This window comes from Oncorhynchus kisutch, unplaced genomic scaffold (genome assembly GCF_002021735.2).
Source record: "Oncorhynchus kisutch isolate 150728-3 unplaced genomic scaffold, Okis_V2 scaffold3571, whole genome shotgun sequence".
Classification (NCBI taxonomy): domain Eukaryota; kingdom Metazoa; phylum Chordata; class Actinopteri; order Salmoniformes; family Salmonidae; genus Oncorhynchus; species Oncorhynchus kisutch.
Genome location: NW_022265516.1, coordinates 52,501 through 66,449, shown reverse-complemented (window position 1 = coordinate 66,449; position 13,949 = coordinate 52,501). Strand labels below are relative to the sequence as shown.

Below are 13,949 nucleotides of genomic sequence, written 5' to 3'. Positions count from 1 at the left end.
TGACTGTCTAAATCACAGTCTCCCCCTGACTGTCTAAATCACACAGTCTCCCCCTGACTGTCTAAATCACACAGTCTCCCCCTGACTGTCTAAATCACACAGTCTCCCCCTGACTGTCTAAATCACACAGTCTCCCCCTGACTGTCTAAATCACACAGTCTCCCCCTGACTGTCTAAATCACACAGTCTCCCCTGACTGTCTAAATCACACAGTCTCCCCCTGACTGTCTAAATCACACAGTCTCCCCCTGACTGTCTAAATCACACAGTCTCCCCCTGACTGTCTAAAACACACAGTCTCCCACTGACTGTCTAAATCACACAGTCTCCCCTAACTGTCTAAATCACACAGTCTCCCCTGACTGTCTAAAACACAGTCTCCCCCTAACTGTCTAAATAACACAGTCTCCCCTGACTGTCTAAATCACACAGTCTCCCCTGACTGTCTAAATCACAGTCTCCCCCTGACTGTCTAAATCACACAGTCTCCCCCTGACTGTCTAAATCACACAGTCTCCCCTGACTGTCTAAATCACACAGTCTCCCCTGACTGTCTAAATCACACAGTCTCCCCCTGACTGTCTAAATCACACAGTCTCCCCCTGACTGTCTAAATCACACAGTCTCCCCCTGACTGTCTAAATCACACAGTCTCCCCCTGACTGTCTAAATCACACAGTCTCCCCTGACTGTCTAAATCACACAGTCTCCCCCTGACTGTCTACATCACACAGTCTCCCCCTGACTGTCTAAATCACAGTCTCCCCCTGACTGTCTAAATCACACAGTCTCCCCCTGACTGTCTAAATCACACAGTCTCCCCTGACTGTCTAAATCACACAGTCTCCCCTGACTGTCTAAATCACACAGTCTCCCCTGACTGTCTAAATCACACAGTCTTCCCCTGCCTGACTGTCTAAACCACATATCCAACAGCACAGCTGAGGAACAGAGGGGTGGATGGATAGATGGATGAATGGCTTGACTGATTTTTGGATGGAAGGCAACAGAATGGGACAAAACTATGGTAGAATTTCCCACTGTCAGAAAGCAGCTGAGCGGGGATTGGAGAGTTGAGGAGGTCTGTCCCAATTCCACCCATCCTCTCCAGTAGGCACTGAGAGCCCTGTGAGACTTGGTCCCAATTCCACCCATCCTCTCCAGTGGGCACTGAGAGCCCTGTGAGACTTGGCGCCAGACTAAGAAGCCATTGCCCCTTAGTTATTGGGGCCAGGTTCCAGAATCCAGACAGAGACATTGGGGCCATCAGGGGACATCCACTGCCTGTTGGTCATTATGGATGGATTCCAGTAAAGAGCAGTGGGCCAATGCCAACCCTCAGCTCCGGCCCCGGCTCCAATGCCACCCCAACCCAGGTCTCAGCCCTCAGCTCCGGCCCCGGCTCCAATGCCACCCCAACCCAGGCCTCAACCCTCAGCTCCGGCCCCGGTTCCAATGCCACCCCAACCCAGGCCTCAACCCTCAGCTCCGGCCCCGGCTCCAATGCCACCCCAACCCAGGCCTCAACCCTCAGCTCCGGCCCCGGCTCCAATGCCACCCCAACCCAGGCCTCAACCCTCAGCTCCGGCCCCGGGTCCAATGCCACCCCAACCCAGGCCTCAACCCTCAGCTCCGGCCCCGGCTCCAATGCCACCCCAACCCAGGCCTCAAACCTCAGCTCCGGCCCCGGCTCCAATGCCACCCCAACCCAGGCCTCAGCTCCGGCCCCGGCTCCAATGCCACCCCAACCCAGGCCTCAACCCTCAGCTCCGGCCCCGGCTCCAATGCCACCCCAACCCAGGCCTCAACCCTCAGCTCCGGCCCCGGCTCCAATGCCACCCCAACCCAGGCCTCAACCCTCAGCTCCGGCCCCGGCTCCAATGCCACCCCAACCCAGGCCTCAACCCTCAGCTCCGGCCCCGGCTCCAATGATGGCCTGTCTGGCTTGTAGACAGAGAGAGGAATGTCTCTATTAAAGTACCAGGTTATGGAATGACAAAGGTCACCTATTCAGCCGAGGAACAACCAAGGCACGGAATCCTAGAACAGTTCTGAATTCATTCACCCTTAGTAAAAAGCTAACTACAGTAACTAGGAGCAATGGGTGAGGTCAGGAAATTAAAGTTCAAATACCACCTGTCTGATGAGGCAACAGAGGCTGTCTCTCTCAGACTTAGCCTTTGTGACAGTGTTTGGGTTATATGATCGGTTACATTGGCACTGTAGCTAATGAACCTCCCCTCTAACCCAGTGGTATTCAAAGTCAGGGTTGCAACCCCTAGTGGGGTCATGGTGGAACTGCAGTCCCCCCCCCTAAAAAAATATATATATAAGAGTACAGATTATTGTTATACATTTTTGAAAAATATAATTTATTGAGTAAAAGTATTTATTGGTTTCTTTTCAATTTGATAAGAAAATGCAATGAATTTAAGGTTATTTGTTGATATAAAAATCTAAATGTACAGATTTTAAGGTTTAAGATTTGGCCTTGGATGGAGTCACGAGAAATTCTGGCTGAAAATGGGATCCCGCTGAATGTTTTTAATAGCATTGCTCTAACCCTTTGAGCACTGAACATCACAGGAGGATGGTGAAGGGAGGACGGCTCATAATAATGCCTGGAATGGAAGAATGAAATGGTATTAAACACATGTGTTTAATGGGTTTGATACCATTCCATTCAATCCGTTCAGCCAATCCTCTGATTTAGAGTGCCACCAGCCACCACTGCTGAGCTATTGAATCCATTAAAGATATGCTCCGGAACTTTGGCGACTAGTAAATATTTTTTAAACCTCCCGCTTTGGGCCGGATGTGTCAATATTTTTATTTATTTATTTATTTTACCTTTATTTAACCAGGTAGGCAAGTTGAGAACAAGTTCTCATTTACAATTGCGACCTGGCCAAGATAAAGCAAAGCAGTTCGACAGATAAAACGACACAGAGTTACACATGGAGTAAAAACAAACATACAGTCAATAATGCAGTATAAACAAGTCTATATACAATGTGAGCAAATGAGGTGAGAAGGGAGGTAAAGGCAAAAAAGGCCAAGATGGCAAAGTAAATACAATATAGCAAGTAAAATACTGGAATGGTAGTTTTGCAATGGAAGAATGTGCAAAGTAGAAATAAAAAAATAAAGGGGTGCAAAGGAGCAAAATAAATAAATAAATAAAAATTAAATACAGTTGGGAAAGAGGTAGTTGTTTGGGCTAAATTATAGGTGGGCTATGTACAGGTGCAGTAATCTGTGAGCTGCTCTGACAGTTGGTGCTTAAAGCTAGTGAGGGAGATAAGTGTTTCCAGTTTCAGAGATTTTTGTAGTTCGTTCCAGTCATTGGCAGCAGAGAACTGGAAGGAGAGGCGGCCAAAGAAAGAATTGGTTTTGGGGGTGACTAGAGAGATATACCTGCTGGAGCGTGTGCTACAGGTGGGAGATGCTATGGTGACCAGCGAGCTGAGATAAGGGGGGACTTTACCTAGCAGGGTCTTGTAGATGACATGGAGCCAGTGGGTTTGGCGACGAGTATGAAGCGAGGGCCAGCCAACGAGAGCGTACAGGTCGCAATGGTGGGTAGTATATGGGGCTTTGGTGATAAAACGGATTGCACTGTGATAGACTGCATCCAATTTGTTGAGTAGGGTATTGGAGGCTATTTTGTAAATGACATCGCCAAAGTCGAGGATTGGTAGGATGGTCAGTTTTACAAGGGTATGTTTGGCAGCATGAGTGAAGGATGCTTTGTTGCGAAATAGGAAGCCAATTCTAGATTTAACTTTGGATTGGAGATGTTTGATATGGGTCTGGAAGGAGAGTTTACAATCTAACCAGACACCTAAGTATTTGTAGTTGTCCACGTATTCTAAGTCAGAGCCGTCCAGAGTAGTGATGTTGGACAGGCGGGTAGGTGCAGGCAGCGATCGGTTGAAGAGCATGCATTTAGTTTTACTTGCATTCAAGAGCAATTGGAGGCCACGGAAGGAGAGTTGTATGGCATTGAAGCTTGCCTGGAGGGTTGTTAACACAGTGTCCAGAGAAGGGCCGGAAGTATACAGAATGGTGTCGTCTGCGTAGAGGTGGATCAGGGACTCACCAGCAGCAAGAGCGACCTCATTGATGTATACAGAGAAGAGAGTCGGTCCAAGAATTGAACCCTGTGGCACCCCCATAGAGACTGCCAGAGGTCCGGACAGCAGACCCTCCGATTTGACACACTGAACTCTATCAGAGAAGTAGTTGGTGAACCAGGCGAGGCAATCATTTGAGAAACCAAGGCTGTCGAGTCTGCCGATGAGGATATGGTGATTGACAGAGTCGAAAGCCTTGGCCAGATCAATGAATACGGCTGCACAGTAATGTTTCTTATCGATGGCGGTTAAGATATCGTTTAGGACCTTGAGCGTGGCTGAGGTGCACCCATGACCAGCTCTGAAACCAGATTGCATAGCAGAGAAGGTATGGTGAGATTCGAAATGGTCGGTAATCTGTTTGTTGACTTGGCTTTCGAAGACCTTAGAAAGGCACGGTAGGATAGATATAGGTCTGTAGCAGTTTGGGTCAAGAGTGTCCCCCCCTTTGAAGAGGGGGATGACCGCAGCTGCTTTCCAATCTTTGGGAATCTCAGACGACACGAAAGAGAGGTTGAACAGGCTAGTAATAGGGGTGGCAACAATTTCGGCAGATAATTTTAGAAAGAAAGGGTCCAGATTGTCTAGCCCGGCTGATTTGTAGGGGTCCAGATTTTGCAGCTCTTTCAGAACATCAGCTGAATGGATTTGGGAGAAGGAGAAATGGGGAAGGCTTGGGCGAGTTGCTGTTGGGGGTGCAGTGCTGTTGTCCGGGGTAGGAGTAGCCAGGTGGAAAGCATGGCCAGCCGTAGAAAAATGCTTATTGAAATTCTCAATTATGGTGGATTTATCAGTGGTGACAGTGTTTCCTATCTTCAGTGCAGTGGGCAGCTGGGAGGAGGTGTTCTTATTCTCCATGGACTTTACAGTGTCCCAGAACTTTTTTGAGTTAGTGTTGCAGGAAGCAAATTTCTGCTTGAAAAAGCTAGCCTTGGCTTTTCTAACTGCCTGTGTATAATGATTTCTAGCTTCCCTGAACAGCTGCATATCACGGGGGCTGTTCGATGCTAATGCAGAACGCCATAGGATGTTTTTGTGTTGGTTAAGGGCAGTCAGGTCTGGGGAGAACCAAGGGCTATATCTGTTCCTGGTTCTAAATTTCTTGAATGGGGCATGTTTATTTAGGATGGTTAGGAAGGCATTTTTTAAAAATATCCAGGCATCCTCTACTGACGGGATGAGATCAATATCCTTCCAGGATACCCCGGCCAGGTCGATTAGAAAGGCCTGCTCGCAGAAGTGTTTCAGGGAGCGTTTTACAGTGATGAGTGGCGGTCGTTTGACCGCTGACCCATTACGGATGCAGGCAATGAGGCAGTGATCGCTGAGATCTTGGTTGAAGACAGCAGAGGTGTATTTAGAGGGGAAGTTGGTTAGGATGATATCTATGAGGGTGCCCATGTTTAAGGTTTTGGGGAGGTACCTGGTAGGTTCATTGATAATTTGTGTGAGATTGAGGGCATCAAGTTTAGATTGTAGGATGGCTGGGGTGTTAAGCATGTTCCAGTTTAGGTCGCCTAGCAGCACGAACTCTGAAGATAGATGGGGGGCAATCAGTTCACATATGGTGTCCAGAGCACAGCTGGGGGCAGAGGGTGGTCTATAGCAGGCGGCAACGGTGAGAGACTTGTTTTTAGAGAGGTGGATTTTTAAAAGTAGAAGTTCAAATTGTTTGGGTACAGACCTGGATAGTAGGACAGAACTCTGCAGGCTATCTTTGCAGTAGATTGCAACACCGCCCCCTTTGGCAGTTCTATCTTGTCTGAAAATGTTGTAGTTTGGAATTAAAATGTCTGAGTTTTTGGTGGTCTTCCTAAGCCAGGATTCAGACACAGCTAGAACATCCGGGTTGGCAGAGTGTGCTAAAGCAGTGAATAGAACAAACTTAGGGAGGAGGCTTCTAATGTTAACATGCATGAAACCAAGGCTATTACGGTTACAGAAGTCGTCAAAAGAGAGCGCCTGGGGAATAGGAGTGGAGCTAGGCACTGCAGGGCCTGGATTCACCTCTACATCGCCAGAGGAACATAGGAGGAGTAGAATAAGGGTACGGCTAAAAGCTATGAGAATTGGTCGTCTAGAACGTCTGGAACATAGAGTAAAAGGAGGTTTCTGGGGGCGATAAAATAGCATCAAGGTATAATGTACAGACAAATGTATGGTAGGATGTGAATACAGTGGAGGTAAACCTAGGTATTGAGTGATGAAGAGAGAGATATTGTCTCTAGAAACATCGTTGAAACCAGGAGATGTCATTGCATGTGTGGGTGGTGGAACTAATAGGTTGGATAAGGTATAGTGAGCAGGACTAGATGCTCTACAGTGAAATAAGCCAATAAACACTAACCAGAACAGAAATGGACAAGACATATTGACATTAAGGAGAGGCATGCTTAGTCGAGTGATCAAAAGGGTCCGGTGAGTGGAGAGGTTGGTTGGTGATTTAGACAGCTAGCCAGGGCATCGGTAGCAAGCTAGCATAGGATGGAGGTCTGTTGTTAGCTACCTCTTGCGTTCCGTCAGTAGATTAGTGGGGTTCCGTGTGGTAGAGGGGATTAATCCAAATCACACAACAACAACAAAAATAAAAACAATAGATATAGTTATAGAGGCCCAAGAAGAAAACATAATAATATGTAGTTCATACATGCACAATCTATGAGCAGATTACTCTCTTAATTAGCCACGAAAGCGACTGTTTTCTGGAAGCTGTGCTGTGCCATTTTCCCTACATTTCCCCCCCCATGTGGGCCAGACCCTTAGCAAATCGAGTTTCAGCCAATGAGCTTCAGTCCTGCGCCATTTGAGTGACGCACACACAACACAGCGAGAGAGAGAGAGAGCAATGACGTGGTGCACATATCTGCACATATGTGACATAATACACCATTTTTGGGGACCACTTTTGACTCATGGGTGCTACTTTCAGAACTGCTGGATAAAAAGTATACAACAGTACCGGAGCATCTCTTTAAGTGTTTTTTCTCCAGGGTGTCCTTGTCAGGTCCCTACTGGCAGATGGTGTCATGGAGAAGCTATCTGAGGAGGCATATAGTCAGATACCCATTAGGCTACAGTACTCTCCAGTCAGATACCCATTAGGCTACAGTACTCTCCAGTCAGAGACCCATTAGGCTACAGTACTCTCCAGTCAGAGACCCATTAGGCTACAGTACTCTCCAGTCAGAGACCCATTAGGCTACAGTACTCTCCAGTCAGAGACCCATTAGACTACAGTACTCTCCAGTCCGATACCCATTAGGCTACAGTACTCTCCAGTCAGATACCCATTAGGCTACAGTACTCTCCAGTCAGAGACCCATTAGGCTACAGTACTCTCCAGTCAGAGACCCATTAGGCTACAGTACTCTCCAGTCAGAGACCCATTAGGCTACAGTACTCTCCAGTCAGCTACCCATTAGGCTACAGTACTCTCCAGTCAGATACCCATTAGGCTACAGTACTCTCCAGTCAGAGACCCATTAGGCTACAGTACTCTCCAGTCAGAGATGTTGGCGAGGGCAGCCATGTTGCCATACAACAGTACGACAGAGTTAGCAACCAGTTCTCAGAGGTTCCTATCCATTTCCTCCCGTCAGATGCTGAGACCTGCCCTTTGACTGACAGTCCAGTGTTATCTGACGTCAGACAACAGGGTCGTATTCACAAGGCACTAAACGGAAGAAAACTGACTGAAACAGGGAGGGACTAGCTGAACTAACCAATAAGAAAAGGTTTGTTTTTTCTTTTTCTGTTGCAAAGCGTTTTGGAACGGTTTGCCTTAGTGAATATGACCCAGGCTTCTAATGTACCTGTATCTGCAGCATGGTGCTCTCTCCCTTCAGTCTCCTCTGGCAGGGCACCAGTTTCCTGCTGAGGGCTGTCTGTCTTCCTTCTTCCTTGGTGATCATCTGCAGGCAGCGCGTCTCCTCCTCCAGCGCCTGCATCTCTATGTTACCGTCTCTGATCAGGCCCTCCTGAACATTCACCTTCTCGTAGAAAATACACATCTCCTCCTCACGCTCCAGCAACTGTACCCCTCTGTCAGAGACAGAGAGAGAGAGACCACTGAGAGAGCTACCAAATTGTAAAGTAGGGATGAGGATAGGTCAAATACCATCAGTAGCCGCCCAATTACCCACATTGTTCAGCATCGTTGCCTGTAGTTAGTCGTAAGCAGTAGCTGCCTCACCCTATCTCATATGTAGAATCTTGGTTGGTGGTCATGTGGACAGTGTAAACTGATCAACAGAAAGCCAGACTCACCTGTCATAGCCGCTCTGCATGGCCGTGCTTTGGCTCCTCCTCATCTGACAGACAGACTCACCTGTCATTGCCGCTCTGCATGGCCGTGCTTTGGCTCCTCCTCATCTGACAGACAGACTCACCTGTCATAGCCGCTCTGCATGGCCGTGCTTTGGCTCCTCCTCATCTGACAGACAGACTCACCTGTCATAGCCGCTCTGCATGGCCGTGCTTTGGCTCCTCCTCATCTGACAGACAGACTCACCTGTCATAGCCGCTCTGCATGGCCGTGCTTTGGCTCCTCCTCATCTGACAGACACACTCACCTGTCATAGCCGCTCTGCATGGCCGTGCTTTGGCTCCTCCTCATCTGACAGACAGACTCACCTGTCATAGCCGCTCTGCATGGCCGTGCTTTGGCTCCTCCTCATCTGACAGACAGACTCACCTGTCATTGCCGCTCTGCATGGCCGTGCTTTGGCTCCTCCTCATCTGACAGACAGACTCACCTGTCATAGCCGCTCTGCATGGCCGTGCTTTGGCTTCTCCTCATCTGACAGACAGACTCACCTGTCATTGCCGCTCTGCATGGTCGTGTTTTGGCTCCTCCTCATCTGACAGACAGACTCACCTGTCATAGCCGCTCTGCATGGCCGTGCTTTGGCTCCTCCTCATCTGACAGACAGACTCACCTGTCATAGCCGCTCTGCATGGCCGTGCTTTGGCTCCTCCTCATCTGACAGACAGACTCACCTGTCATAGCCGCTCTGCATGGCCGTGCTTTGGCTCCTCCTCATCTGACAGACAGACTCACCTGTCATTGCCGCTCTGCATGGCCGTGCTTTGGCTCCTCCTCATCTGACAGACAGACTCACCTGTCATAGCCGCTCTGCATGGCCGTGCTTTGGCTCCTCCTCATCTGACAGACAGACTCACCTGTCATTGCCGCTCTGCATGGCCGTGCTTTGGCTCCTCCTCATCTGACAGACAGACTCACCTGTCATAGCCGCTCTGCATGGCCGTGCTTTGGCTTCTCCTCATCTGACAGACAGACTCACCTGTCATTGCCGCTCTGCATGGTCGTGTTTTGGCTCCTCCTCATCTGACAGACAGACTCACCTGTCATAGCCGCTCTGCATGGCCGTGCTTTGGCTCCTCCTCATCTGACAGACAGACTCACCTGTCATTGCCGCTCTGCATGGCCGTGCTTTGGCTCCTCCTCATCTGACAGACAGACTCACCTGTCATAGCCGCTCTGCATGGCCGTGCTTTGGCTCCTCCTCATCTGACAGACAGACTCACCTGTCATTGCCGCTCTGCATGTTCGTGTTTTGGCTCTTCCTCTTCGGACAGACAGACAGACTCTCCTGTCATTGAGGCTCTTTATGGTCGTGTTTTGGCTCTTCCTCTTCGGACAGACAGACAGACTCACCTGTCATTGAGGCTCTGCATGGCCGCGTCATGGTTCTCCCTCTTCGGACAGACAGGCAGACAAACAGACAGACTACCAGACTCACCTGTCATTGAGGCTCTGCGTGGCCGCGTCATGGTTCTCCCTCTTCGGACAGACAGACAGACTCAGCTGTCATTGAGGCTCTGCATGGCCGCGTCATGACTCTTCCTCTTCGGACAGACAGACAGACTCACCTGTCATTGAGGCTCTGCGTGGCCGCGTCATGGTTCTCCCTCTTCGGACAGACAGGCAGACGAACAGACAGACTACCAGACTCACCTGTCATTGAGGCTCTGCGTGGCCGCGTCATGGTTCTCCCTCTTCGGACAGACAGGCAGACAAACAGACAGACTACCAGACTCACCTGTCATTGCGACTCTGCACGGCGTTGTCGTGGCTCTTCCTCATCTGTAGCAGGTTCTGTTCATGGTAGTTGATCATGTGGGTCAGCCGGCCCAAGTTCAGCTTCTGCTCCTCCCTCTTCTGTCTCATCTCATGAAGCACCAGGGTCACCTTGGAGATGGGATCAGAACAGAGAAACATCATAACCCTAACCCAGGTCACCTTGGAGATGGGATCAGAACAGAGAAACATCATAACCCTAACCCAGGTCACCTTGGAGATGGGATCAGAACAGAGAAACATCATAACCCTAACCCAGGTCACCTTGGAGATGGGATCAGAACAGAGAAACATCATAACCCTAACCCAGGTCACCTTGGAGATGGGATCAGAACAGAGAAACATCATAACCCAGGTCACCTTGGAGATGGGATCAGAACAGAGAAACATCATAACCCTAACCCAGGTCACCTTGGAGATGGGATCAGAACAGAGAAACATCATAACCCTAACCCAGGTCACCTTGGAGATGGGATCAGAACAACAGAGAAACATCATAACCCAGGTCACCTTGGAGATGAGATCAGAACAGAGAAACATCATAACCCTAACCCAGGTCACCTTGGAGATGAGATCAGAACAGAGAAACATCATAATCCAGGTCACCTTGGAGATGGAATCAGAACAGAGAAACATCATAACCCAGGTCACCTTGGAGATGGGATCAGAACAGAGAAACATCATAACCCAGGTCACCTTGAAGATGGGATCAGAACAGAGAAACATCATAACCCAGGTCACCTTGGAGATGGGATCAGAACAACAGAGAAACATCATAACCCAGGTCACCTTGGAGATGGGATCAGAACAGAGAAACATCATAACCCAGGTAACCTTGAAGATGGGATCAGAACAGAGAAACATCATAACCCAGGTCACCTTGAAGATGGGATCAGAACAGAGAAACATCATAACCCAGGTCACCTTGAAGATGGAATCAGAACAGAGAAACATCATAACCCAGGTCACCTTGGAGATGGGATCAGAACAGAGAAACATCATAACCCTGACCCAGGTCACCTTGGAGATGGGATCAGAACAGAGAAACATCATAACCCAGGTAACCTTGAAGATGGGATCAGAACAGAGAAACATCATAACCCAGGTCACCTTGAAGATGGAATCAGAACAGAGAAACATCATAACCCAGGTCACCTTGAAGATGGGATCAGAACAGAGAAACATCATAACCCAGGTCACCTTGAAGATGGAATCAGAACAGAGAAACATCATAACCCAGGTCACCTTGAAGATGGGATCAGAACAACAGAGAAACATCATAACCCAGGTCACCTTGGAGATGGGATCAGAACAACAGAGAAACATCATAACCCAGGTCACCTTGAAGATGGGATCAGAACAGAGAAACATCATAACCCTAGGATTTCCTGATTAATCAGGGAGGATAAATCACCTTGGAGATATCGTTCCTCAGGCTGTCTCTGATGGTGTGGCTGTGGAAGTGCTTCAGACGGGACTTCTGGAGCAGCCTGAGGAGCGCACACACACACACACACACACACACACACACACACACACACACACACACACACACACACACACACACACACACACACACACACACACAGGATGTTAATCATTTTACATCAAAACAGGGTGGTGAACGTCTGAATGTTCTTTTGAGGAAGGGGATGTACTCTCTATCTCTCTCTCTCACTTCTCTTTGTTGATGGCGTTGGTTCTGAGGATCTCAATCTCGTTGTCCAGGATCTTGAACTTCTCTCTCATCTCAGCCGTTCTCTGGGAGGCCATCTGGATCAGGTTCATACACTTGTTCCTATCACCCTTGATGTTGTCGTACAGCTTGGCAACACACCAAGCCTAGATGCAGGGAGGGAGGGAGGGAGGGAGAAGGAGAGAGAGAGAGAGAGAAAGAGTGAGAGAGAGAGAGAGAGAGAGAGAGAGAGAGAGAGAGAGAGAGAGAGAGAAGGAGAGAGAGAGAGCGAGAGAGAGAGCGAGAGAGAGAGAGCGAGGGAGAGCGAGATAGGGCGAGAGACACAGGGCGAGAGACAGAGAGAGAGTTGGCACCGAGGAAATACCGGAATTAATCAAGTTAGGCATTCAAATCCTTAGTCACCCAGACATGTTATTTTCCAGGTATGTCTGAACTGGTCCTTATTTAAAGACACTACGTGGTACCAACGGTACTCTGGGATACTGATTTCAACACGCTTGGTAAATACCTGGGGATCAAACAACCTATTTCTGGAGCAGCAGCAGTCACTCATAGGTCGTCAACACACTATCACAGATTATCATGAAATACACACAAATTACTTACTCGACATACGTGACAGGCACACGATTTCCTTCTTCATAACACATTCCGTATCCATTACACAATTTTCTCCCTAACAAATTCCAATTTGTTATGAAGAAACAAAAGTAAGCTAGGTTAGCTAGGTGTTAAGGTTACAGGTTAAGGCTAGGCGTTAAGGTTACAGGTTAAGGGTTAAGGCGTTAAGGTTACAGGTAAGGGTTAAGGCTAGGTGTTAAGGTTACAGGTTAAGGGTTAAGGTTACAGGTTAAGGGTTAAGGCTAGGTGTTAAGGTTACAGGTTAAGGGTTAAGGCTAGGCATTAAGGTTACAGGTTAAGGCTAGGTGTTAAGGTTACAGGTTAAGGCTAGGTGTTAAGGTTACAGGTTAAGGGTTAAGGCTAGGCGTTAAGGTTATAGGTAAGGGTTAAGGCTAGGTGTTAAGGTTACAGGTTAAGGCTAGGTGTTAAGGTTACAGGTTAAGGGTTAAGGCGTTAAGGTTACAGGTTAAGGCTAGGTGTTAAGGTTACAGGTTAAGGGTTAAGGCTAGGTGTTAAGGTTACAGGTTAAGGCTAGGTGTTAAGGTTACAGGTTAAGGGTTAAGGCGTTAAGGTTACAGGTTAAGGCTAGGTGTTAAGGTTACAGGTTAAGGGTGAAGGCTAGGTGTTAAGGTTACAGGTTAAGGCTAGGTGTTAAGGTTACAGGTTAAGGGTTAAGGCTAGGCGTTAAGGTTACAGGTAAGGGTTAAGGCTAGGCGTTAAGGTTACAGGTTAAGGGTTAAGGCGTTAAGGTTACAGGTTAAGGCTAGGCGTTACGGTTACAGGTAAGGGTTAAGGCTAGGTGTTAAGGTTACAGGTTAAGGGTTAAGGCTAGGCGTTAAGGTTACAGGTTAAGGCTAGGCGTTAAGGTTACAGGTTACAGGTTAAGGCTAGGCGTTAAGGTTACAGGTTAAGGGTTAAGGCTAGGCGTTAAGTTTACAGGTTAAGGCTAGGCGTTAAGGTTACAGGTTACAGGTTAAGGCTAGGCGTTAAGGTTACAGGTAAGGGTTAAGGCTAGGTGTTAAGGTTACAGGTTAAGGGTTAAGGCTAGGCGTTAAGGTTACAGGTTAAGGGTTAAAGCGTTAAGGTTACAGGTTAAGGCTAGGCGTTAAGGTTACAGTTTAAGGGTTAAGGCTAGGTGTTAAGGTTACAGTTTAAGGGTTAAGGCTAGGTGTTAAGGTTACAGGTTAAGGGTTAAGGCGTTAAGGTTACAGGTTAAGGCTAGGTGTTAAGGTTACAGGTTACAGGTTAAGGTGTTAAGGTTACAGGTTAAGGGTTAAGGCTAGGCGTTAAGGTTACAGGTTAAGGGTTAAGGCTAGACGTTAAGGTCTTCATTCAGCAGTGAGAGCTACCTGGACTGGACCTCCTGGTTCTGCTTCTTGAGTTCATGGATCACCAG

General features: G+C 48.2%; 1 protein-coding gene across 1 annotated transcript in view; it reads right to left on the bottom strand.

The window, feature by feature from the left end:
- Positions 1–13,949, bottom strand: part of LOC109886373 (coiled-coil domain-containing protein 146-like) — a 59,724-nt gene that overhangs the window by 9,324 nt on the left and 36,451 nt on the right. Inside the window, 6 exon segments of the mRNA XM_031820631.1 lie at positions 7,949–8,177; positions 10,199–10,347; positions 11,651–11,726; positions 11,915–12,066; positions 12,069–12,078; positions 13,903–13,949. The exon segment at positions 13,903–13,949 is cut by the window's right edge and continues 42 nt beyond it. Coding sequence (XP_031676491.1) covers positions 7,949–8,177; positions 10,199–10,347; positions 11,651–11,726; positions 11,915–12,066; positions 12,069–12,078; positions 13,903–13,949 — 663 coding nt within the window.